The sequence below is a fragment of the Castor canadensis genome, chromosome 3, assembly GCF_047511655.1.
Source record: "Castor canadensis chromosome 3, mCasCan1.hap1v2, whole genome shotgun sequence".
NCBI classification, from domain to species: Eukaryota; Metazoa; Chordata; class Mammalia; order Rodentia; family Castoridae; genus Castor; species Castor canadensis.
This window is the reverse complement of record NC_133388.1, coordinates 194,476,913-194,501,661: the sequence shown is the minus strand read 5'-3', so window position 1 is coordinate 194,501,661 and position 24,749 is coordinate 194,476,913. Positions and strand designations below refer to the sequence as shown.

Sequence of the window (24,749 nt, the reverse complement as noted above, 5' to 3'; positions counted from 1 at the left end):
TTCTGTCCCCTTGGAGTAGGGTTATATCACCCTCTGGGTAGGTGGGGACATTCACCAACCTGGAGGTTCTCTAAGCCCTGTCATTTACACTTTTCATGGAAGCTCCAACACATGGACATTATGGACTAAACTGGCCTTGGATGATCCACTCAATCCCTAACTCCAGCCACCTCTCCTTCCCCAGAGGAAGGAAAGTTCCAATGTTCATGGATTGGTCTTTCTGACAACCAGTCTCTACCCTAGAGCTGTATAGGAATTTGTCAAGGGCCACTTTGTTAGCATAAACTCAATATGTTTGAAAGGGCCTTATGAGTAGAAAGACACTCTAGTGCTCTGGAAAGTCCAAGGTCTTTAGACGTTCTGGCCAGAATCACAGAGGGAGTGAGTCTTGGGGCAGAAAGTGGTGGCTGGGGTAAATCACAGTTACGATAGTTAAATACTAGCAGCATTCCTGTGTGGAGGAATTCTTGCTGCGTGTCCATGACTCCCTGGAAGTGTGGGAGGGAGGTGCTTCTGTATCCCCATTTATTTTATGATAAGTGGACACAGAGGAGTGTGGTTTCCTTAAAGTCAGTGAGTCACTAAGTGGTGAGCCCCAGGGACTGGGGGAGTGGGGTGAAGCTTGGGCCAACAGTATCTAGTACAACCTTGTTGCCTGTGGTTGCTGCAGAAGTTCAGGTAAAAACTTGGAGGTCAGGATGCAACTTCCAAAACATTTATCAAGTATGTGTGAGAAGAGGCCACTGGTCTCCTTCCTGTTTTCAGTCAGTGCTCAGACTACAGGAATGCTGTCTCTCAGGTTTGAGTGACTGTTGCTGCTACAGGCTTTATTCTGTAACTACATTTTGTTGCAAAAGGTTATTTTGTAGCTACTGCAGGGATATGGTTGGGTGACAAACATGAAAAGCATGGGTGGGCATGGTCTACTCCTTGATTTGCTAAAGGGCTGGCCTAGCTGGATTAAATGGAAGAAACAATGCTCCATTGCTAATTTGCCCCCAAATCAAGCTCAGAGCAGCAGTTGTTTAGAGGCAGAACATTGCCACCTTGTGGTCAGTGACAAACTAGCAAATGTACCCATCTCAAGTACTTGCCTCTGATAGGTGGAGGGCTGGACAGGTTCAGGTGATTAAGACAATGTGAAAACCTGGATCTCTCCAGCAGCGGAGTGCTTCCAACATACCTTTACTTGGTGTGATTCATAAATGTATACTAAACATCTGCTATAAGATGGTCAGATACGTGTTGGGGATGCACACATGGAAGAGACTATCCAGGTTTGCAGCCTAGTGGGAAACAGATTTGTTCATAGAGAAGGCAGAATCTGCCAGTATGGCCAGCACTAGACCCAGGGATAGTGAGTGATGGGCTATGAGTGAGTAAGTGAGTGGGGAAAGGTGAGCCTGGTTCTGTCTTGGAGTTTGAGGATGGTCCGTGTGATATTGTTGTGACAGGTTGGAGTGTAAGATGCTAGGAGCAGCAGGCATTATAGGCAGAGAGAACAGCAGTGCGAAGCCCAGTTCACCCTATCTGAAGCACTGTTGGTGCATGGGCCAGTGGGGCTGTGACACTGAGAACATGAAACCCTGATGTGGAGTGGGAGCCTGGCTGGAAGGTGGGGTCTGAGTCACTGTGAATCTTCCTGGGCAGCTATATTCCCATGGAGGACGGAGAGGTCCTCAAGACCAAGCTATGGCTGTGGGACATCCAACAGGTCAGACTCTTGCTGAGTAGCTGTTGGAAAGCCACACTTTAAAAAAAATACAGCAGCATAGGACTTTCTATAATACAGAAGATCATTCCCTGCTTGCCCCTAGGGAGCCAAAAGGTCCAATAAACTTTCCCAGGCTTCCCCCTCCTAGCAGGAAACACTAAAGATAAACACACTTAGCAAGCATACATGAGCAGCTATGATTGTGGGCAGCCTGTTATGTGGGGTTTTTGTTGTTGTTTGCTTGTGTGTTGTGGTCAGTTGCCTTGCTAGAGGATTCTCAAGTCATTTCATTTAAGCCTGGAAATGTCCCTCAAGAAGCTGGTGGTCCAACAGGACACCCAGGTCTAAGGAGGCTGAGCTATGGCACCTATGGCCATATGGAGGACACTATGGAGCACCTGGCCTTTAATTTAAGGATGCAAAGAACAAGAGGGCCCCCAAACTCCTAATTCCATCTATTGTCTTCTTTTCTTTCTTTCTATCTTTTTTTTTTTGATCTAGGGTCTCACCAAGGATGGCCTCAAAATTGAGATCCTCCTGCCTCTGCCTCCTCATTGTGCTGGGATTACAGGCTTGTGTAATCCACTAACTTCCACCTGCTTTTGAACAATGAGCTGAAGAAATCAATCCATGTGCGATGAGCACCAGCTATGTGCTGGTCCCTTACAAGTATGATATGTCCATTCTGCCCCAATCCTCCTTTGAATAGTATAATGCAAGTTGTGCTGACCTGCCTTTGAGTGGGGGATACTAATGCTGTAGAGAGTCGCTGTCTGCTGTTTTCACCTCTTTCTCCACTATCCAGCTGGTCCCTGGTGTGGTGCTAGTTACTGCTGGACTAACTCTGGAAGGCAAATCAGAGCTTGGATTACTTAGAGCCACGTGGGGAGATTGGGGGCACAGAGCTCAGCCAGAGGCAATTGGTTTGAATAACACCTCTTTCCCCCTCCAATTCCAGAATTTCTCAAACTTCAGTGTTTATGGGAATGACCTGGGGATCTAGGAAAATGTAGATTCTATTAATTTGTTCTGGGGTAGAGCAGGGCATTCTTTAATAAATTCCCAAGAGATACCTGTCTCAACTCTAAAACCCCCATGAGGGGACACCCTTTATAAAGATGTCCAGCAGACTTTAGCTGCACCCTTGTCTCTCTCTGCCACTCCGTGAGGCTGAGCACAGGATCTGACTCTCTCTGGTTTGAACTCCTCGGCTGCAGTGTGGTGTTTGTGAGGCATTGGAACCCCTCTCCTGAGGATCCTCTCCTGAGGATCCAAGAGACTTGGCAGCAATGCCCAGCTGGCCTCCCTGTGGTCTTTCCCTAGAACACAGAGTCTAACAGACCTCATCACACTATTACCTCGCTCAGATTCCAGGGGCTTTTTGGGTACCTGCATACCCCTGTGTGGCAGAGCTCTGTGGGCCCTGTCTTTTACTTCACAGAGCATCCCACACTAAGTATGCTGTAGGAAGCATGTGACAGCACACGCCCCAGCTCTCGTTATCCTGGTTCAAACCTCCTAGTGGTGCTTGTCATCCAGATGACGGGGGTCTGATGGCTTAGTATGGAAGTCAAAGCCACAGACACGTGGTGTACTCTCACCTGTCTCTGAGATTCCCCCTTCCTCCCTCACACCCTGTGTTTCAGCTGTTCAGGGGACAGAACTGGCTCCTTAACCCAGTGCCCTTCTGTGTGCTCTTCCTTCTACTTTACATCTTGTTTTATTCCTGACACGATCCCCATCACCCTGCAAGACCTGAGCCAAATATTTACTCTGCAGACAACCATCAAAGATCCCAGGGTCTGAGAGTTTCCCTTGGCCTCCCCTACCTCATGGTGTGCCACTCTACTCCAGCCACTGGTCAGTCAAGAATCATGAGTGGTGTCACTTTTCTCCTCTCTATGAAACTATAAAGGGACTGAGTCTTATTTATATGGTAGCTTATTACCAAAACATACTTTGGGCTTGACAACTATTTGCTGAAGTAAATATGCCAAATGAGTCTCCAAGTAGCAGTAGGAAAAATTATTCCCCCAAAGAAATTACCAAACTGAACTCAAATAAGACTTTGGATTGCACTGATTAGATAAAAGTCTCTCTGAGAGACTTGAACTTTCTCTGATCCATGCCCTACTTGGGCCCAAGTCATGTGGTAGAAAGGCTTGTAATTCTGTTGCTTTGTATTATAGTGCCTGCAAGCATTGAAGGGAGTGGGGCGTTTAGAGAAGGGGGTCCTCAGTGAGTTTCCAGGCAGAAACCTGTAGCTCTATCCATGAGTTTAGGGGGGTTGAGCTCGGCAAATGCAAAGTGGCTGGCAATCCCCAGACTCCAGCAAAGTGCTGCAGCTGGGGGTGGACTGACCAGACACGAGAGCATGTGATGTGAGCAGCCAGGAGGATGGAGCAACGTGCAGGTCACACAGGGCAGCTGAACAGGGAGCTGGACCGCCTGGCAAGCTCCAGCACTTGCTAACTATGCAATCTTGGGCCTATTACTCAACCTCCTGTGCTTTGTTACCCCATCTGTAAACTAGGGCTGATAATAACAGTACTGACTCTTAGCTAGGTTATAAGGATTAAGTATTTGATTTCTGTGCAGTCTCTTGTAGCTCTCAGTTGTTATTGTTTTTCCTAGACACCTTCTTGTACATTTAGGAAATACTACTTGGATGAGTGGCATTGAACCAAAATCTGAAATAGGAGTGAATTGTAGGGTGTGTGTGTGTGCATGTGGATGGGTGGGTGGGTGTAGCATGGAGGAATTTTGTCAATGATGAAGGTATGCACAAAGGAGGGATGTCAGTGAAGCAGGCATCTACAGTCCTGGGTACACATTATTATCAATTGGGAAGCATTTAAAAATCCTGGATCTTGGGCTACAACTCAGAGATACTGCAATTAGGCGCAGACTTAGGTAGCTGTGCAGTGTCCCAGGGACTCTAGTGTGCCAGACTGAGGAGCACTGTAAGAGCTTGAGGAGGGAACATGGGGGAGGCTGCTTGTAATGCCTGCTCACCTTGAAGATGCAATTCAGGCATTACCATCTCCAGACAGCCTTCCCTAGCCCTCCCTCAAAGCTCAGTATATACCTCTTTCACAGTACTATCTAAAGTACACAGCCATAATGGAATCAAATGCCTCTTCCAGGAGTGTGTGTATTTATATTTGGCTCCCCAGACTCAGCACACCCTGTCGCACAAGTCAGGCACTCAATAAACAGAGCCTGTGAACAAGCAAGTGAAGTGTGTGGTTAGAGCCCACACTGGCAAGGCAGAGGAAGTGGCCTAGGAGGGTGGTAGAGCCTATCTTCAGGAGTCTCGCCAGTGACAGAATTGGGCTAGTGTTGCTTGCTTGTTAGCGAGAAGGGCCCCTCCCTGGTCTGCTGCAGAAAGCTCTCTGAGCCCATCATTTGTAATTGGATAGGCCCAGGCATCAGCGAGCATCGAAAGTCCTCCTGTGGCTTAATTAGAAGCTTCTTTAACCTTATCTGAAGTCATTTCTATAATCAACTGGGGGAGGGGAATAACTCTCCTAAAGACACATTTAATGAATAGCTTCCTTTTTTGTCCTCTTTCGTACTAGTACCTGAGCTCAGAATTCATGCCATGTCTGCCAACAAGATCATAATGGAGGAGAGTGCTGTGGGGGTTGGGAGAGAGTCAGAATCCCAGCAAGGAAAGGCTGTGTGGTGGAGAAATAGGCCACCTCCTCCTGAGGCCAAGTCACCTATTGATTCAATAAAGGGTTGCTGAGTTTACACTATTAGCCATATCAGCCACAAGAACTAGGAATACTAAAGCTCAAAAGGCAGATAAGGAGGGACATTGATGGTAAGACAAACCACACTTGGTTAGAGGCACCATTAGAGAGGTCTGTGAAAGAAAAGGACACCTGTCTTTTAAAGAGAGATGGAGGTTGGAGGGTCAGTCTTGCACTCAGAGCATACAGAGTTTCTAAAGTCATTAGAAACAAGTCATCAGAATTGAGTTCTTACTGGTTCCCCGCTGGAAGGCAGACAAAGTCAAAATGATGAAGAGAAGAAGAAAAGAAACTGGATGGTGATGGGGGAAGGCATTTGGGGAGGGGGTACAGCCTGACCAAGGACTGATGTTTGCAAATAGCCAGGTCTGTGCAAGCCATCATAGCAGGTCAGTGTGACTGGCCACAACTGTGCATCTGGCCAGAAGGGGAGGTAGTCCAGGGTAAATATTGCTGGGTGTTAATAAAGTAGTTTGCCTCTCATTAGTGAGGGGTTCTGGTGGGAAGATCCAAATATGAGCTACTATAGTTTATTGAAAAACCTCACTATCCAAACTGGAGGTTTTCCAGTGACTTGACCCTGTTTTCCCAGGAAACCCTTACTTACTGCCTTTCAACACTCCTGACCATGGTGTTTGGGACTAAGTGAAGAGTGGGCATCAAAGACTGACTTATATAATAGAAGAATCAGCTCAGAGATGTTATACTTGAATGAAGCCTAATGTCTGGAAGCAAGTCATTAATGACAAAGCAAGAACCACTCCCCCCACAATTTAGAGAGCCTTACTCTGCACTAAACTTCTCTTTCTCTCTTTTTCATACTCTTAGATGCCTTACTTTACCTGATCTGCCTTTCAGCACCAGCCCTCAGCCCAAGAATAGCAAAAGAAAATTTTAGTGTATCAAGCATTGGACTTAGATTTCCCTATATGTCATTTTATCCAAAAATAAAACTGAGGCACAGAACAGAGAAAGGAGAGAGATGAGGTTTGAAATGGGTATGGTTCTATGCCCCTGGTCCATCACGAATGTCACAGATATCACTCTTACTTATTAGCCCACATTCTTAGCTCCCTACTGAATGAGGCTCCCTGAAGACAAAGACCCCCTCTTTTCATATTTGTGTCCTTATTTATACTAAACATGTTCCCAAGACATAGAAGATGCTCATTAAATACTTATGCAAAATGAGCTCCGTATCAGGATTTGGCAGCTGGCTCCCAACCACTCCTCAGAGGTGTGATCTCTCTTCTCACCTCTAGATATTCAAGTTACTTCTCAAAAAGATGGTTCTCCCCATTCTAAATCCACTTAGAATGAGTGGTTCTGTCTAAAGGGTCTTCCCTAAGGGATCCAAGACATTCTAGGCTGATTCCTTCAAATTATAATTCAGGCAACCTGGAATCCTTCTTAAGAAATGTAGAGTGATGGCAGGAAGATGGTGGTGGGCCAAAGTTATTGCAGAACTTTCATGTACAAATTACCTAGCTAGTTAAATGCTTTGTGGTCAGACTGCCTTCTTGCAGGGTACGTTTTTAAACAACCACTGTGGTGCTCTTTATGACTGTGATCAGACAGTCCTTCGACTGAATTCCACCTTGGTGTGAACTTGGGCATTCTGTTTACTCACTTTTATTTAAATTTACTCTAAAATTATGGTAACAATACCTCTACCAAAGGGTGGTTGTATGAGTTAAATAAGAAGCAGATATAAAATGCTTGATGTTTTAATGGACAAATAATAGATGTTAGTAAGTGGAAGCTGCAATGATTGAAAAGTACTGAGTTCAGAACTTAATGGGTATAACTTAGAGTCTAGTGTAAGGATCTGTGGTGCTGGGGGGATTGGGGTTAAGATGCTATGGCTGTTTTCAACCAGGAGGCAATGGTGAAAAGTCCAGGCAGTAGTCATCCCTGGATCTGGGCACCGACAGTAGGATAAATTGGGTTTTGTGGTAATGAATTAAAAATTTTGGTTTGAGAAGTTAAAAAGGGGTAGCCATTGAATACAAAGGGGGAGAAAAATCATCAAAAATGCTGACACTTTTGATAATTCAAAATAAGCTATTTTTGAGACATATATGAAGATAAAATAACATGAAGAAATGGATGGGTCCTAGGTATTGAGTGATCTCACTGGATGCTATTCTGTAGACAGGAACTACCAAATATATTAGGGTTGCCATTGTTATTTTAATTCCAACATCCAAAGGGATATGATAATGGTATCCTCTAGGACTGAGACTTGTCATGTAATGCCACCACTGCACAGAGAAAGGAGAAAGATTCATTAAAAGTGGAGAACTCAGTAGGATCTCAGGAAGAAGACTGCAACAGCTAGCAGAGGGGGGCCCTTGACCGCCAGTTTTTGTTCTTTTCTTTGCAGTTGCTGAACAATCCAGAGAAGATAGCTGAGCAGATCAGCAAGGATCTTGCTTGGCTCGCTTCCCACCTGATGGCTCTGTGGACTCAATTCCTGGACACAGTGACGCTGCACTCACAAGTGACCACTTACCTCACCCAGGAGCATCACGCCTTGAGGGTAAATTATCAAGTGGTGTAAATTACATGTATTAAATCTATGAGGAAATTTTATAGGAGTTAGTTCATTGAGCACAATCAGATTTGGGATTGACCCAATCCATAGAGCTGAGCATTCTTCCTGGCTCCACCAGGAACATTCTTACCTCACTTAGCCACTCAGACCTCTACTCTGTCCTTCATAAAACCCCTGCCTTGTCTATGTCTAATGATAGCAGAGCTTATCATAGAAGGTATTTCAAGTACAAGGTCTTTAAAAAGTATTTGGGAAAAGTAGTTACAAATGTAAGGCTTTGCTTTTAGTGTATTTTTTTACCACGAAGGTGGGTACAGATAGGTAGGTCCTAACAAACAGTGGCTGGTTCTTTCATTTAGAGCAAGAGAAACAAGTATCTGAGGCTCAGAGTCCACGAAGTGCTTAGCAAAAATACTTGCAGAGATGGCTTTGGAAATTCTGTTTATTCTGTATTTATTTATGAGGACTGTCTGCAAAGATCTTATATTGAAGTAGAAGGAATAAAACCTAAATATAAAGAATGATAGAAAGCAGTGCAAGAACAGATTCATAAGCATGCACTAAATTGTACCCATGAACCAGGGTTGGGCTAAGAACTATGAAAGAGTGAGGGCAACTGTTGACCATACAAAGCCTGTTGTTTCAGATCTCCAGGTATGGGCAGAGCTTTCCTTCTATCAGTACAAAATGCCTATCTCCTCAACCTTCAATATTCACAAGAATTAACCACTTTGTATTGTTTTATTCCTCAGGTCCGAAGGTTTTCTGAGGCCTTCTTTTATATGGAGCACCAAAAACTGGCAGTCTTGACCTTTCAGGAAAATCTGTAAGTGATAAATTGCATGCCTACTTCCCTCTGTAGAGTGGCCACTTGAGACACATTGCTTACTTTCTGTGGTCCAACCCCCCACTTTCAGTTCATCCTTGGCTGTGAGGCCAACAGGCCTGCTCCCCTCTGCTTATTCAATCTGCAACTCCTGCTCAGGAAAAGGAGGCAGACACATGGCAGAAGTGGGAGCTGCAGGTGGCAGAGAAGGTTCACAGCCAAAGGTTTCTTTTGTTGAGTGTCATTATGGTTCTATAGACAGAATCAAGATTTCCTAGGTCCCTACAGACATCTGTGCTGAGTCCTCTAAAAAATGAATTAGAAGCAGGTGGTATGGTCACAAGTCATGTCAGATATGCCCCTTACTGCAGTAACTAAAATATGTGTTTAACATAATAATAAAGCCTAGGCTCCCTAATTAGGAGGAGGACTGATGACTGTCTAAGTTTTCTTTCCTCCAGAAAAGATGGAAAAAGTACTGAAGAAAGTCAGAGGGTTAATAGGAGATGAGGTCATCCTCTTTCCTAGGTTCCCTGGCGAAGAGAGGCAGAGACCCTTGCAAGATCTTTTGGCTTTCACTACACAAGACTAAGGATTTTGTTTTGTTTCTACACAATATGTTCACCTTAAAAAACAAAGGTGGGTGGAAGAATGTTTGCTATGCCACAGGACATCTAGCAGGAAAAACATGCGGGACCCCACATTACGCAAGATGGACCAGAGGTCTTTCCCCTCATCTGTTTGACCTTGTTTCCTCTCCATGTTGTCTTCTGTTTGGAAAGTACAGTGACGTATACAGTTTGCCTTATGGGTTCTGAAAGTGATCAGGCCATCAAGGAAAATGCATCTGCTTGTTAAAATATCTCATCTAGAGATGGCTAGTGTCTTTCACTATGTCATTTATTCATTCACTCATCCCAGCCTCCAGCTAGAACTGGCTGAACACACTTTGTATAACTAACATCAAAGGAGCTAAACTGACAAATATAACTTTAAGAGTCTGAAAATTAGGACTATTATTAGAAATCAGCTTTTTAGAGTCACATAATTGTAGAGAAGCCTTTGAGTTTTTGTTGTGTTGGGGCCATTGCTGTGTTCTCAGGGACCATGAGCACAGATGGAGGTGACGGGCACAGAGCACACCACTCTGCTTGCAGAGTCAAAATGCTAGCCTGTCAATCACCTTGGCAAGATACAAATGACACAGCATACAGTTGACGTGAGTTCAAGATGCCACTCCTTCAGTGAGGTGCATTGGGTCCTTCCTTGAAAGTTACTTTTCTGTTGTAATTTTTATCTCAACCTCATCTAGTCCTATTTTCCTTATCCATAATATAGATAAAGGTAAAAGCTGAGCGTGTAAAGTGGGAACATCCATGCTCATAGAACACTGTAAGCCCCAGACTCTGCTCAAGAAGTGTTGGATGATGACTGATAAATGTTAGATGATGACTGATAAATGTGTCCATGTAGGCAGCAGGAATATAGTAGGGAATGCTATCCTCATGTGTCATTCATTCTACCGGACAAACAGGCAAGACATATGTCATTTCAGGTAGTGACAAGTGAAGAAAAATAAAACAAGATAAAGCCATAGACAATCATGAGAAAGGGGCATGGATAGTGTCCATATAAATGTTTAACAACCAGCTCTCAGAAGAGCAAAAACAACAAAATGCTTGATAATGTTTGCTGATTTCTGTTGAGTGAATCCCCCTACAAAGGTCTATTTCAGGTTACTTGTGGGTTATCACCAAATATGGAGTTGGGAAAAGACTGGCACAAGAAGCTCTTGTAAGTAAGAATGAAATGGATCCAAGGAAACACTAGGTGTGGGACAAGGACTGATTTAGTCAAAGTGATAAGAAAAAGTCTTTCTGAGGCTGTGACATCTGACCATAGTCTGGGATTATAGAAAGTCCCACCAGGACGTGAAAGAAGGTCGCTCAGGCAGGCAGAATAACTGTGATAAAGTTCGCAAGTAGAAATAGAAACTGAGGAGCCACAGAAAGGCAAGTTAGGTAGAACAGAGCGGGGTGGAGGGAAGAGATAGGGAGGGCACAGCCCATGTGGGATCTTAAAGACCAGAGAAATAATTTGGACTTTAAGATGAATTCAATTAATTTTTTTAAACTTTAAATGAATTTGGACCTGAGCACTTCACATCTCATATGCAGGGTTTAAAATCTTGACTTTATAATTTGTAATACTTGTGACATCAGACAAGTGCTGAAGCCCTGTTAGCTGGTTTCTTAGATGTAAAATGGAGAGTTCTCCCTTCAGTTAATAGCTATTTAGTGTTGACTATATGCCAGAGCCTTTCTTAGTGTGGGCTATTCAGCAGTGAACCAAATAGCCAAATTCTGTTTCTCATGGAACATATATATTAATAGTGGAAGGTGTACAAATAACTAGATATGATAATCCAAGTGATGGTAGGTGCTATGGAGAAACATATATCAGTGTCAAAGGAATAGATAGTGCTATTTCATTGAGTTGTCAGACAAAGTCTCACTAGGAGGTGACATTTGAGTAGAGATGTGAGTCAGGTGCAAAATGGATCCTGCAGATCTCTGGGAGATTGTATTTGTCCTATTGAGTAACTTTAGAGATTGGAGAATTTTTTTACAGTACTGGGCATCAAGTCCAGGGCCTCATTCTACCTCTTGGACCATTACCCCAGCCTTTTCATTTTTATTTAGACATAGGGTCATGCTAACTTTGCCCAGGCTGGCCTTGACCTCATGATTCTGAAACTGGAGAATATTTTAAGTATTCAGTTGACAGAACTATTAATATATGGTATCAAACAGATGCCTCTCCCCTAGGGTAGAAGGATTCTATTCTGGAGGAAGTAAACTTTTAGCCAGGTCATCAAGAATAAGATGTCTAGAATGTCAGGGATTTCATTTCAGACTGAGCAAATTACCAGAGAAAAGGTGCAATGTGCCAGAAACAGAAGTGAGACTGAGATTGAGATGGTGAATGTGGGATATGCAAACCTAGCAACTGTGCAGAGATGCAGTGTGCTCACTCGGAAATCAGAGACAGGCAGAGAAAGAACAGCTGTTTTGGGAAGCCATCCTGTTCACACATGAGGCAGAACTGTGCTTCCAAATCAGGATAGACAAGTGGAAATGCAAGGTGGCATAAGTGAGCCTCACCTGTCAGGACCCATCTTGTTCAAGCTTATGCTAGATTGTGTTTCTCAAACAACAGTTCACCACCGTTTAGGGAGCTGTGAAATTACTCAGTAGATTTGGCTCAGTAGTTTTAAAGTGAAATCACCTCAGCTAGGACAGCATAGGGCACTGAATAGGTAACAGGACTGAGAAGTATTTGCTAAAGCTCTTCCTTCAGTGTGCGTATGTCTAGGAGTGTGAGATTGTACAGGGTTGCCATGAAAATGCAGACGATTTCTTGCCATGTTTTGTAATTTTTGGAAGTGTTAGTCAGTTACTAAAAATGGACTAGTGGCCAGGCTGTCCTTAGTTGTGTCTCCTCTGTTTTACCTATGTCTGATGAGGGCTCCTCACACAGTAAAGAGGACAAATGAATGCTTGTTGAAGAGTGGATATGGAAATGGTGAAGGGGATGGAGACCATTATTGATGTGTTAATTTCTGTTACATGGTAACTGAGATATCACTTTGGCTTTTATGATTTTTGTGCTGATATTGTAACACTAGCTAACATTTTACAATTGATTCATTCTATAAGATGCTATGTACATAGAGTTTAACACAGTAGACACTTAGCTGACTTTTGGTGCTCACTGCCTGTTGATATTATTCTGGAAAGAAACTTAGGTGCTTCACAAGCACTGGCTCATTTAATGTTCGCGTTTGCCTTATGAGGTAGGTGCTGCTATTCTCCCTGTCTTAAAGAAGAATCTGGAGAAACCTGTGCTCAGAGAGGCTCGGCAACTTGTCTTAGATGACACAGCAAGTGACAGAAACATGAATCTGCTGGAGTTTGGGCCACACTCCTAGCTTCCTTACTATGGCTCTATGATACTGAGCCACTATCCAAAAGAAAGAAAGTCAAATGTGGGTTTTTCTACCTCTAAATTAGAAGTATTTTGTGCTGCTGGGCTGTCCTCCTGCAGTCAGGGTAAACCTGACTGACATGGCTAGGTGATAAACCAGGCCCTACATGGCCTGGTTGCTGTGCAGAATGGCCCAACTGAAACCCAAAGAGATCAGGACAAATGGGCAAGTGTAAGCCCAAGCCCCTCTGCCCACTATGAAGACAAGCTGGGATGCATGCAAGCCAGCTTCCCAAAGTGCTATTTAGATGAATGAGGAAGTGAACAGGTACTAATCACCAGCCGTGCGTGGAGGTGCACACTCACACCCAGGTGGGTAAGGTCAACACAAATGAGCTCCATTCTAAATTCTTTCTTCTCATCTAGGAGGTTCCTGCTGTAGATTGGGGAGTGTGGAGGTTGAGGGAGGAGAGTAAGAGACAATAGTTTAAAAAGAGAAAATCAGGGTTCATGTTACTGTTTGGATCCTTTTGATGATAAGGTATGGGGATACCTCACATTTATTGAATGATATGCTTAAGTGCTAACATATTTGTCTACTTAACCCCCTTCCTCTCTCCCTTCTTCTTCCATTGTTTCCTTCCTCTGTATGATTATTGGTCACTCATTAGATTCCAGGCATTGACCTGGGGACATTAGATACAATAATTTAAAAAATAAAAGGTTGACCAGGACTCTGCTCTCATTGGACAGAAAATAACAATATTTTGCAAACACACAAGAAAATTTCAGATAGCTTAAAACCTAAAAGCTGGTGAAAGAAAGTACCTGGCTCAAGTGAGTAGGACCAGTAGCTGTGTAAGGTTGGGTGTTGATGCAGGGCACTTCTGAGAAAGTGAGGTTGTCAGGTCTGGAGGCTAGGAAGAAGTTATGGAGGAGAATGAACTACAGGTCAGGTGGAGGAACAGCAGTGCAAAGGCTCTGAAGTCAGACAGAGTCAACATGTTGTCTTAAAGATTAAGGGAAAATACTGTTGGTTGGGGGTTAGTGTGCAAGGAGGAAGGTAGGGAGTTAAGTTGGGTGATGACCAGGATGAGAGATCATTGAGGTCCATGGAGTGTCAGTCTAGAAATCAACATTTACTCCCAATTTTGCTAATAATGAACTTGACACCAACTCTTACTCCATGTTCTCTGTGTACTTTCCTTAATCCAGATGGTAAGTAGTCCCTTTCTTTAAATATTGTTGTTCTAGTATTGTTGCCTGTTAATTGATTTTTCCAATCTTGTGCCCCATTCTTCATAGAATCTTACAAGACGTACAAACACACATGTGTGTGCACAAGTGATATACTCCCACATCTGTGCCCATGAACAGACACATATGTACATGTGCTTATACCACAATGTAAGTATATGTGTACAGAGAAACACAGGACACACACATACCCATAGCAACATACATACACATATATCCACACTCACAAACCCTCCTGCGTATACCACACATATAAACACACAGTCACTCACAAACTCCCTCCCTGGTCAGAATTATTGTCCTGGAACATAGGCTTGGCTGTTGTGTTTCTGGGCTTAGAGGGCTCCCTGGCTTTGCCCTGGTCCTGGTCCACATGGGGTTTAGACTCAGCAGGTACTTTAAGACCTGCCTATTCCAACTCAAGCTCCCCTTTCTGCTCTTACTAATCACTGGGTAATTCCTAAAGACCTGTTTTAGTCAGGGTTCCCTAAAGAAACAGAAATGACAGAATTAAATAGAAAGGTAAGTGAGAAAGGATTTAGTTGGGAAATTGAATCACTCAATTATGGGGGCTGACAAGTCCCACAATAGTCCATGTGCAAGGTAGACAACCAGGGAAAGTGGATGTTTGCTAGGCCCAAGACTGAAGATTGGAGTACCAGGGAAGCTGATAGTACCCCCGATTCAAAGCCAAAGGCCTAAGAGCCTAGGAGGCCTCTGATGTAAGTTCCAGAGTCCAGTACCTAGAGAACGTGAGAAAAATGGAGTATACTGCTCCAGAAAAGAAAGAAGTATTTGCATTCCACCTTTATATTGCATCCAGGCCCCCAGCTGATTGGATTGTGTCCACATTGAGAGCAGATCTTCCTCTCTTAGTTCACCAACTCCCATGCCAATCTCCTCTGGAAACAACTTCACAGACACACCTGGGGCAGCCCAGTCATTCTAACCAAGTGCCAAACCACCTGAGTTTCCTTTTCAGCAGACACATTGAGAATAATGACTATAATGATTGAGTATAAGCAATGTGTTACCAGCTAGCTGGGTATTCTTAATGCAGCCCTGTTGACACTCGAAATCAACCATCACAAGCCTGCCTCTTCTCAACTTGACACCCATGTTTATCTCCTTAAGCCAAACCTGATCTGTACATAAGGACAATGACATAAAGTCATAGTTCTGCCAGCATCCTGCAACCATCTTGCATCTTCCTCTAGGAAGCTGTGATGCTGTGCCCCAAGCCAGAGGCAGGCAGGGCAGTTTCCACATAAGGCCTGCCAGCAAAGCCTCTTTGTTGCTGTGGTTGGGCCTGAAGATGGCATACAGCATCTTGGCTGAGAACCTCCTCAGGGTCCTGTAATCAAAGGCTGGCACTGATTTCCATGTGCCCCTTCACATCTTTAGCCATTTCCTCGGTGCATGACAAGCATTGTTTAAGGTACTTGGCCACATTCACAACAGTCCCATGCTTAGAAGCTGCATTCTAGTAGGAGATGACCTTGTACAACACAGTTCATACCCCATTCTCCAACACCCATCCTGCTGTGCTGCGATCACTTGCTCAGCCTGTTGCCTTTGTCATGATTCTGCAAGCTGTAGATCTAGAATCAAGTTTAATCCCAGACTGCACATTCTAAGTGCCTTCATGATCAATCAGCATATTTTTAATTAATTAAAAACTGGACTCAAAAGTCCAGATTCCTATGGTGCAGGAAAGTGCAGAATTGAGAAAATCCCATTTAAATATTCAGAAAATAGTCAAAGAATGAAATATTAAAATAGGTATGAAGCTGTAACAGCCTTTAGGGCTTTAAGAAAGAGAGAAAAAAATACCCCACTTTACTTTTGTGACTTAAGATCCTATTGAAATATAAGAAGGAAATAAAATACATATTGAAGGTACTAATTAAATTAGTGTATACATTGGATATTTGAGAGACATGCTTAATATGCATTTTATATGAAATCTATGTGTACTTAGTGCCATTTATGTATATGCATTCACTTCATTGTATCTGCTGATGACAATGCTGATTAGAGAAGTTGCTTTGTACCTGTGTGGATTTCTGTAGCTACTAAGCTGGTCTATAGGGGCAGATGGTTTACATGGCTGGAAAGTGAGGTGGGAGATCCAAGAGTTCAGACTGTTACAGACAGACAGAAAGACAGAAACTAGCTATGTATGCTCAATTCTATTCCAAAACTCACAACTTCTGAAGACCCTCCCTTCCCTGGAGGAAAAGTGATTGAAGAAAAATATTTTTTCTCTGTGAGGTAAAATAAAGTCTCCCTTCTGTAGGGAATTAAGGGAGAGGGAAAAAACATTTTGTACTGTGAAAGCCCTTTTATACAACATTTTATTAGCAAATATTAGTTGTACAGGAGGTTTCACTTCCAAATGTGCTTACAATGTACCTTGGTTAGATTCAGCCCCTCCATCATTTTCCCTAATCTCCCCCACACACTTGTAGCAATTGCAATGGGTTTCACTCTTCTGTTTTCATACAAGTACATCAACCATAGTCATTCTTCTTTATCTTCTCACTAGTACCCTTCCCCAGACAGGACCTGTTTGAATTAGGAATAGTGGTTTTTCAGAACTCTGGAATCCAATTCCTGCTGGTGGAAAGGTGTTTGGTCATGGAGAATAAATATTAGCACTTAAAAAATCCTGCACAGAGAACTAAAAAAATGTGGTTTCTGAATTACAGGAACTTAGGCCCTCGTCAAGGATGCCAGAACCACATAAAAAAGCTAACTAGGTATCTTTTAAATTCAGGTATACCAAAATATGGCTCAGACCATAAATGGAGTATTAAGTTAGAAAAGTAAAAGTAGGGGATAAGTAAATTTAAGTTTTTCCTCCAAAGTACTAATGTGAGATCCCTGGCCGTTTAGAAACTCAGATGAGACTCCACTAACATGGTATTTATTGAATTCCTCTAAATGGTATGTGACATATAACCTTGTGTTATACCTAATCCTAAACTCCATGACCTCTAACCCCAGCACCTGGGCTAGTTCCCAAACACAGCCAACTATGGCTTTGTGGCCTGACAGGTGAGTGAGAAGAACAGAAGGGTGAATGAATAGAAGATGGTTACTGCCAGACTCTGATAGAGATCTTCTGAATATTTTTCTGGGATTAGAGGGATGCAATAACACTTTTAGAATATTTCAGTCTTGCTTGGATGGTCATCCTGCCTGTGTGCTCCTCAGGATACAGACCCACAGCCAGCTGTCCTTGGACATCCGGAATTCGGAGTACCTCACCAGCATGCCCCCACTGCCCGCAGAGTGCCTGGACATCGATGGTGACTGGAATACCCTACCTGTTATCTTTGAGGACAGATATGTGGACTGCCCCATGACAGGTTCGTCTTTTGGTGTTTTGGAAAGATTCAAAAATCAGGCTTGCCAGTGGGTTCCTGGCTCTGTTTACATCCCAAGAACAGTGAGTCCAAATTGAGAAAGTATTTTATCAGGTCAGAGAAGTGAAACAAGAATTAAGGTTAAGCTAATTGAAATGACTTTATTTCAGTGACAATGATAAATCAATCAACAAAAGAGCAACTGGAGTAAAGACTCCATCCCTGGCTCCTTCTGGAATTGTGCCTGATGTCCCAGTGGTTTTACTTACAGAATAGTTATCACCAACACCCCAGATACACCCCAGAGTGACCGACAGTTGGCAAAAGTCCTTTTTTCTTCACTTGTGCAATGCAAACATAAAGTCATCCATGTTGAACTTTAATGGCATTGAGTTGAGATTTTCCATGAAGTACCTGTTTTATGCCACTAGTAAGGCAAAGTACTCAAGGAAATGAGCTGCTTGACCGTGGGGGCTCATGGAAGGAGGGAAGAATGCAAGTTTTTGTGTATTGTTTATGCATGTGTATAGAGCTGATTACATGGTTTGTTAATGAACTTATAGGTTCTCTGGAGAGCAGTTGGACATTCAGGGTGTATCCCTTGCATGTCCTCTTCTTCAGCCTAACCATGGAAACCCTGCATGGACCAGAAAATTCCAGACCCTATGCCATGGGCTTAAGTGCTTTAGCTCTTTAGTCCTATAAATAATCTCACAAACCATTTCAGAGAGAAACTGAAACACAAGGAGATTAAGAATTTATTGAAGACTATGTGGAACTAAGCCAATGTTCAAAGACGACTCCCTGACTCGATTCCATGCTCTGCCTTGCCTTCTTGCTGGAAAGTGTTTTAAGCCACCAGGCTTATGAGCCCATCCTAGGGCCAAAATGACTAAATTTGGGAGGTTTTGAAAGCTGAGTGAGATTTCTAAATCAGTTATACTCTGCCATCTAGTGTCAGTTAGGTGCATGACAGCTGAAATGCATCCCAGGTTAGACAACCTCCAACATAACTGGTCAAAGCAAGTTTAAAACAGAGCACTGAGACTAGGAGTGTGAATGTGGTGCAAATACTGTGTACACATGTATATAAATGTAAAAATGATATCTGTTCAAACTATTCTAGGAATTGGGGGAGGGAGGGATAAAGGAGAGTGGTGGAGGGGATAGATTCAAGTATATATTTGATACATTATAAGAGTTTTTGTAAATGCTACAATGTGCCCCCACACAGCACAACAATAAAAAAAAATAAAATGAAAACCCAGAACATTGATACTATGGTGTATGTGTGTGTGTGTGTGTGTCTGTATAGCTCTGTTTATGAATGCTTACGTATATATGCATGTATGCATGTTCATCTACCTTATATCATTTATTGAATACGAGAGAAGTTGGAGAAGAAATAAACTGAACACCCATTATTGGCACCTTTAACTTTATCAGTATCAAATTTCACTGTAGATTGTCTTCCAGCCATTTCCCCTACAAGTATTGATATGTAGTCTATGCATACAAATCTCAGTCCCTCAACTCCTGTCTGTAATTATATTGTATACCCTTATTTCTTATGAATTGACTTCTCTTTGTGTGCCTCCATCCTGAGGCATCAGAGGAAAAGGCAACCTCAGTTTCTCTGTGAGTTAACTGCCCACCCCTTTCCTTCCACCTGGCAGATCAGGGCTCTTGAGTCTTAAAGGGCAGTTAAAACAGGGCTTGGGGAGGTCCTTCTGGGGACATCTGCTCATGCAGGTTTCTCTAAGCCATTCGTTGTCTATACATATGGAATATTTTAGGACAAGCATCTCTCTGCAGCTTCTGTCATGTGTTTGAGTCAGGGGTTCCATCCTCATGGTCTCATCTTCCTAGAAGAACCATAGGCAGTGACTCTCAGAGGCCTGGCTTTCCCCAGAGCTTCTCTCCACAGACTGCCCACCTGAATCATTCCCATCCCCCAAACTACTTTTACAGCATTATCTGTAACCTCACTCAAAAATGAAGGCTTTTCTTGACCTCCTTGTTCTTTTACAAATTACTTTGATGATTCTTTAATTCCAGATCACAAATTATAGTCCCCTTCCCAGAATCAGAAAGGAATTGAATGTTTTGCCTAAAGCCTTGAGAGTTGAATAGACTGCCTGTATTTGAGTCTTTTTCTCAAATAGCGTATGAAGTTGGGCAAAAGGGGTTACCCTACAAGCTTATTGTGAGCAATGAATAGATCTGCTCATAGGATAGCAGAAGTACTGGTAGGCACAAAGCAAGTACAAAGAATGGTTGTACTTCAATGACATTTGTTAGTATATAACTCTAAATGTCTTTGAGTGAGAGTTGCTCCTCTCACTCTCTCACAATTATAGTGATGAATCTAACTTGTTGCTATTTTGGTACCTTATTTCCTGGCTGCCCTTCATGCACCTGTCTTAATTGTCTATGATAAGTTTGATGAAATACTGTTTGTTCCAAGATATACACTGTAACCTGTGAGATATCAACCAGGTTTCCTATTTGTCCATGGCATACAGTTGATCTGTATTAAAGGTTCCCTCTGTCTTCCTAACCTCATGCAGCTCTTCCTCTTTCTCCGTTTACTTAGAAGCTCACTCATGGCTCACCAGACCATGTACATTAGAATTCTGGGCTTTGCCTATAATGTTCCCCTGTCTGGTGTCTCAGTGTCTCCTTGTTCTGAGGAAGCTCAATTCATATTCCCCAGGACACTGACCACATTCTCCTTTCTTTTGTTGTTTCCTTTTCCATTTTTTGGAAGCCTTCATAACAATTTTAGGTTTCCAACAAAGAAAGAAGAAAGAAGAAAGTCACCCAAATATTCCCTCCTTCCATCGGTATAGCTCCTCCCTCACTGTTAACATTTTAGTATTATAGAGTAATTTCATTGTCCCCAAAATTATCTGTGCTCTGCCTATTCATCTCTCTGTGTCCCCTAATTCTTGGCAAGCCCTCAACTTTTCACTGTATAGTTTTGATGTAGCCCACATAATTTTGGCAAGAGAAATAGTTAGATCTGTGTATGTTTCCCATGTTTTGAAAATCCCAAGGTAGAGACTGGTTCACTCTCATAACTGGGGCCCACTTCTTCTCTTTCTAACCCACTGCCTAGTGCATGGAGTTTTCCTTTTTTCTGGAACATAGGACCTTTATTTTATTTTTAATTTGATTTTATTAGCATGTCATTGTACTGGAGGTGCATTGTGACATTTACAAAAGTGCTTACAATATATCTTAGTTAGATTCACCCCTCCATCCTTCTCCTCTATCCCCACTCTGCTCTTTCTTAGAATAGTTCAACAGCTCTCATTTTTCCATTTTCATACATGAACACATAATATGACCAGCATATCTGCCCTCCTTTACCATTTTCTTTTATCTTCCCCCCTCCCACTGGTACCAACTCCCACACAGGACCTGTTTTACCTTTCTATCCTTTGTTTTTGAAAAAAGACATTTTTATTTGTTTACTGTAGCTATATGGGAAGTTTCATTAAGACATTTCTGTGTGTGTGTGTATATATATATTATAACAAATTGATTCATCTCCTCCATTTTTAAAATTTTTAAATTTTTTTTTCATTTTTATTAGCATACACTCATTGTACAGGGGATGGTTCATTGTGTCAGTTCCCAAGCACCTTACATTGTACATTGGTTAGATCGCCCCCACCATCTCCCTGCTACACCTCCTCCTTGCCCCACTTAAGGCAATTGCATGAGGTTTCATCATTCTATTTCATACCCACATATTTATATGCCCACATAGCATATTCCCTCACCATTGCCTTCATTCACCCTCCCCTTCTCACAAGTATCCCCCCACTGTACCTACTTTATAATCATGTCTTTCATTTATAATTCCAAAGTCAATGTTCAAAGGGGTTTCTCGATGTGTCCCGGCTGTGAATATACTTAACTTGGTAATTCAAACCCCTCTGTTACTCTGCCTTACCCTTTCCTTCCCAGTCCCATTACTGAACAGCTTTCAATACATATTGTTATGTCCTCTACCTGCACAGATGTAATGCATTTCGATATTGTTGACTTTCTATTGTTCTCCTTCCCTTTCCCTCCTTCCCTCAGTGCCATACAGTAGTTCCACTATTACAAAGATGTTCTACATACAAATGTGTATGTGAGCATGCTTGTTTTTGTGTGTACATTTATCTTTTGGATCTATCTTCCACATATGATAGAAATACATGGACTTTGTCTTTCTGAACATGATTTATTTCACTGAACATGATGTCCTCCAAATCCACCCATTTACCCTCACTCTACATAGTTTCATTCTTCCTTATGAATGAATAAAACTTCATTGTGTGTGTATATATACACATATATACATGTATCTGTTCATCAGTTGTAGGGCATCTGGGTTATTTCCATAGCTTGGCTATTGTGAACAGTGCTGCAGTAAACATCAGTGTGCAAGTGTTTCTATTCTATCCTGACTTACATTCTTTTGGGTATGTGCTTTGGCTGTCACTGAATATATGGCAGTTCTATCTTTAGCTTTTTGAGGACTCTCCATACTGTTTTCCGTAATGGTTTTACTAATTTATATTCCCACCAATAGCATATAAGTGTTCCCGTTTTGCTGCATCGTCACCAGCATTGTTGTTGTTTGTATTATTGATGATAGCCATTCCAACTGGAGTGAGGTAAAATCTTAGTGTAGCTTTGATTTGCATTTCTTTTATGGCCAGGGAAGTTGAGTACTACTTTGTATATTTATTAGCCATTTATACCTCTTCCTTTGAAAATTCCCTATTCATGTGCCCATTTCTTTATTAGGTTGTTGATTCTTTGAGTTCTCTATAGATTCTGGATATTATTTCCTTATCAGATGAATAGCTGGCAAAGATTTTCTCCCATCCTATGGGCAGTAATTTCAATACTTTCAGTATTGAAAGCTGTTCAGTAATGGGACTGGGAAGGAAAGGGTAAGAGAGTAACAGAGGGGTTTGAATTACCAAGTTAAGTATATTCACAGCCGGGACACATTGAGAAACCCCTTTGAACATTGACTTTGGAATTATAAATGGAAGACATGATTATAAAGTAGGTACAGTGGGGGGATACTTGTGAGAAGGGGTGGGTGAATGAAGGCAATGGTGAGGGAATATGCTATGTGGGCATATAAATATGTGGGTATGAAACAGTCTAGTGACTGTTTCTTTTGCTGTGCAGGAGCTTTTTAGTTTGGTTCAGTCCCATTTGTCTATCCTTTCTCTTATTTGCTGAGCCATTGGAGTTCTATTAGGAAGTTGTTACCTATGTCTATATGTTCTAGTATATTTCCTATTATTTCCTGTAGTTGTTTCAGAATTTCAGGCTTTATATTAAGGTTCTTAATCCACTTTGAATTGATGTTTGTACAGAGTGCGTGACATGGGTCTAGTTTCAGTTTTCTGCATGAAGATATCCAGTTTTCCGAGAAACATTTACTAAAGAGACTGTTTTTTCTACATCATATATTTTTGGCATCTTTGTCGAAAATAAGGTGTGGGCATAGCTTTATGGATTCCTATCTGGGTCCTCTATTCTGTTTCATTGGTCTTCATATCTGTTTTTGTGCCAGTACTGTGCTGTTTTCATTGCTCTGGCTCTATAGAATAGTTTGAAATCAGGAATTGTAAGGCATCCAGCATTGCCCTGGCTATACTGAGGTCTTTTGTGCTTCTATATTAACTTTAGGGTTAATTTTTTAATCCCTGTGATGAATTTCATTGGAATTTTGATGGGGGTTGCATTGAACATATAGATTATATTTGGCAATATAGACATTTTCACAATATTGGTTCTCCCAATCCAAGTTCATGGATTTTTCACACAGACCATGTAAATATACTATTTGTGGGACTAATGACATTGAGGAGTTTTCTCCTCAAAAAAATTACAATCAATGAACATAGTGTTCTTAATTTTGATAGATTGCTGTTCTAATCTCAATTCACTTCATAAATGTAACTCATTAAATCCATAGTAGGAAGCAATGCTGGCTTTAGTGTTGTAGAGAAAAAAACACAGATTCTTCTTTCCAGAGAGGACAAGAGATGCACAAATGGAGTCATTGTATGGTGGTAGGATGTGTTACAGTATGTGTGTGTAGAAGGGGCACTGAGAATCTGAAACCAGATTTGCTGTAGGCTGTGCGAAAGGTCTCTCCAAGGAAGGGAAATTTGCTCACAGTCTCTCTAGATGGATAGAATGCATCCAGGTAAGGAGGATTTTCATTCTTTCTTTGACCTCATCATAAATTTCACCCAGAGTTATCAGATCATAGCATATCAAAGCCCAATGTAGTTTTCAAGTAGTGCCTTGATGGTTTATTTCATAATAACCTTCATAAGAGAATATATTCACTTAGTTTCTATTATAATTATGTGGAAGATTTAAATGTTTTAATGAAAATAACCACCCTCCTTTTGTTTGGTGTATATTGAAATTGAGTAACATATGGCATGATTTTCTTATCAGGGCTGTGTTACAGACAGACAGTGGAGACATTTATCCTTGTGTAACTGCACAATTATTATAAGGAGGGGAGAGAGATAAAGAAAGACAGAAGCAGAGAGAGAGAGAGAGACAGACAGGAAGAAGAAGGAAGATGGGAAAGGAGGAGGAGGAGTAGTGAGGCTGAAAGAAGAGAAAAGACAGAATAGCTTACCTAGGTTATACTTTGGAACCCTATGATCTACCTATGAAGATCAATGTGATTCTGGAAGTTCCCTTGTGGTATGGCTATCATACAGGATAACTAATCTGGTTATGGAGTCCACACTTGATAGTTTGTTGCTGCAGAAACCAGAAATCGTCCCCATGTATGACATCATTGTATGCAAATTATGGCCACAGGCCTGCTCAGGACTGTGGATCCCAGAGTTGAACAAAGTGAAGTCCAATAGAAAAAGTGTATTTACATTCCACAGGTGTCCAGAGTCTCAGAGTTGGTCAGTGGCAATGTCCAGATTGGCAACTAGGCCTTCCTGGCTCCAAAGCTATCTTCTTACTTTGTAAATACTGTTGTGTGCATCAGATAAACAGTATTTACAAGTGGAGAATACTAAACTTTGGTAAGTAAAAAGTAAATAAAAGTAATAAGATTTGAGAACTTTTCTTTATCAAAATGCAAATCAGATACTAAATGCTCCGAGTTACATCAAGCTTCATATTTAAAGGCACAGCTCCTGGTAAGATTGACTTCATTTTAGATACTAAATGCAACCTCAGGCAACCCACACTTCTGGCCAACTGGCCAAAA

The 24,749-nt window shown here is 42.0% G+C and overlaps 1 protein-coding gene across 2 annotated transcripts in view; it reads left to right on the top strand.

Annotated features, from left to right (window-relative positions):
* Positions 1–24,749, top strand: part of Fam135b (family with sequence similarity 135 member B) — a 313,120-nt gene that overhangs the window by 264,950 nt on the left and 23,421 nt on the right. For both annotated transcript variants that reach the window (XR_012446457.1, XM_020188245.2), the window contains exons 10-12: positions 7,859–8,014; positions 8,782–8,855; positions 17,319–17,473. Coding sequence is in view for 1 of the 2 variants with exons in the window: in XM_020188245.2 (XP_020043834.2) it covers positions 7,859–8,014; positions 8,782–8,855; positions 17,319–17,473 (385 nt within the window). In the remaining variant the exon portion in view is untranslated. The remainder of the gene's footprint in view (positions 1–7,858; positions 8,015–8,781; positions 8,856–17,318; positions 17,474–24,749) is intronic.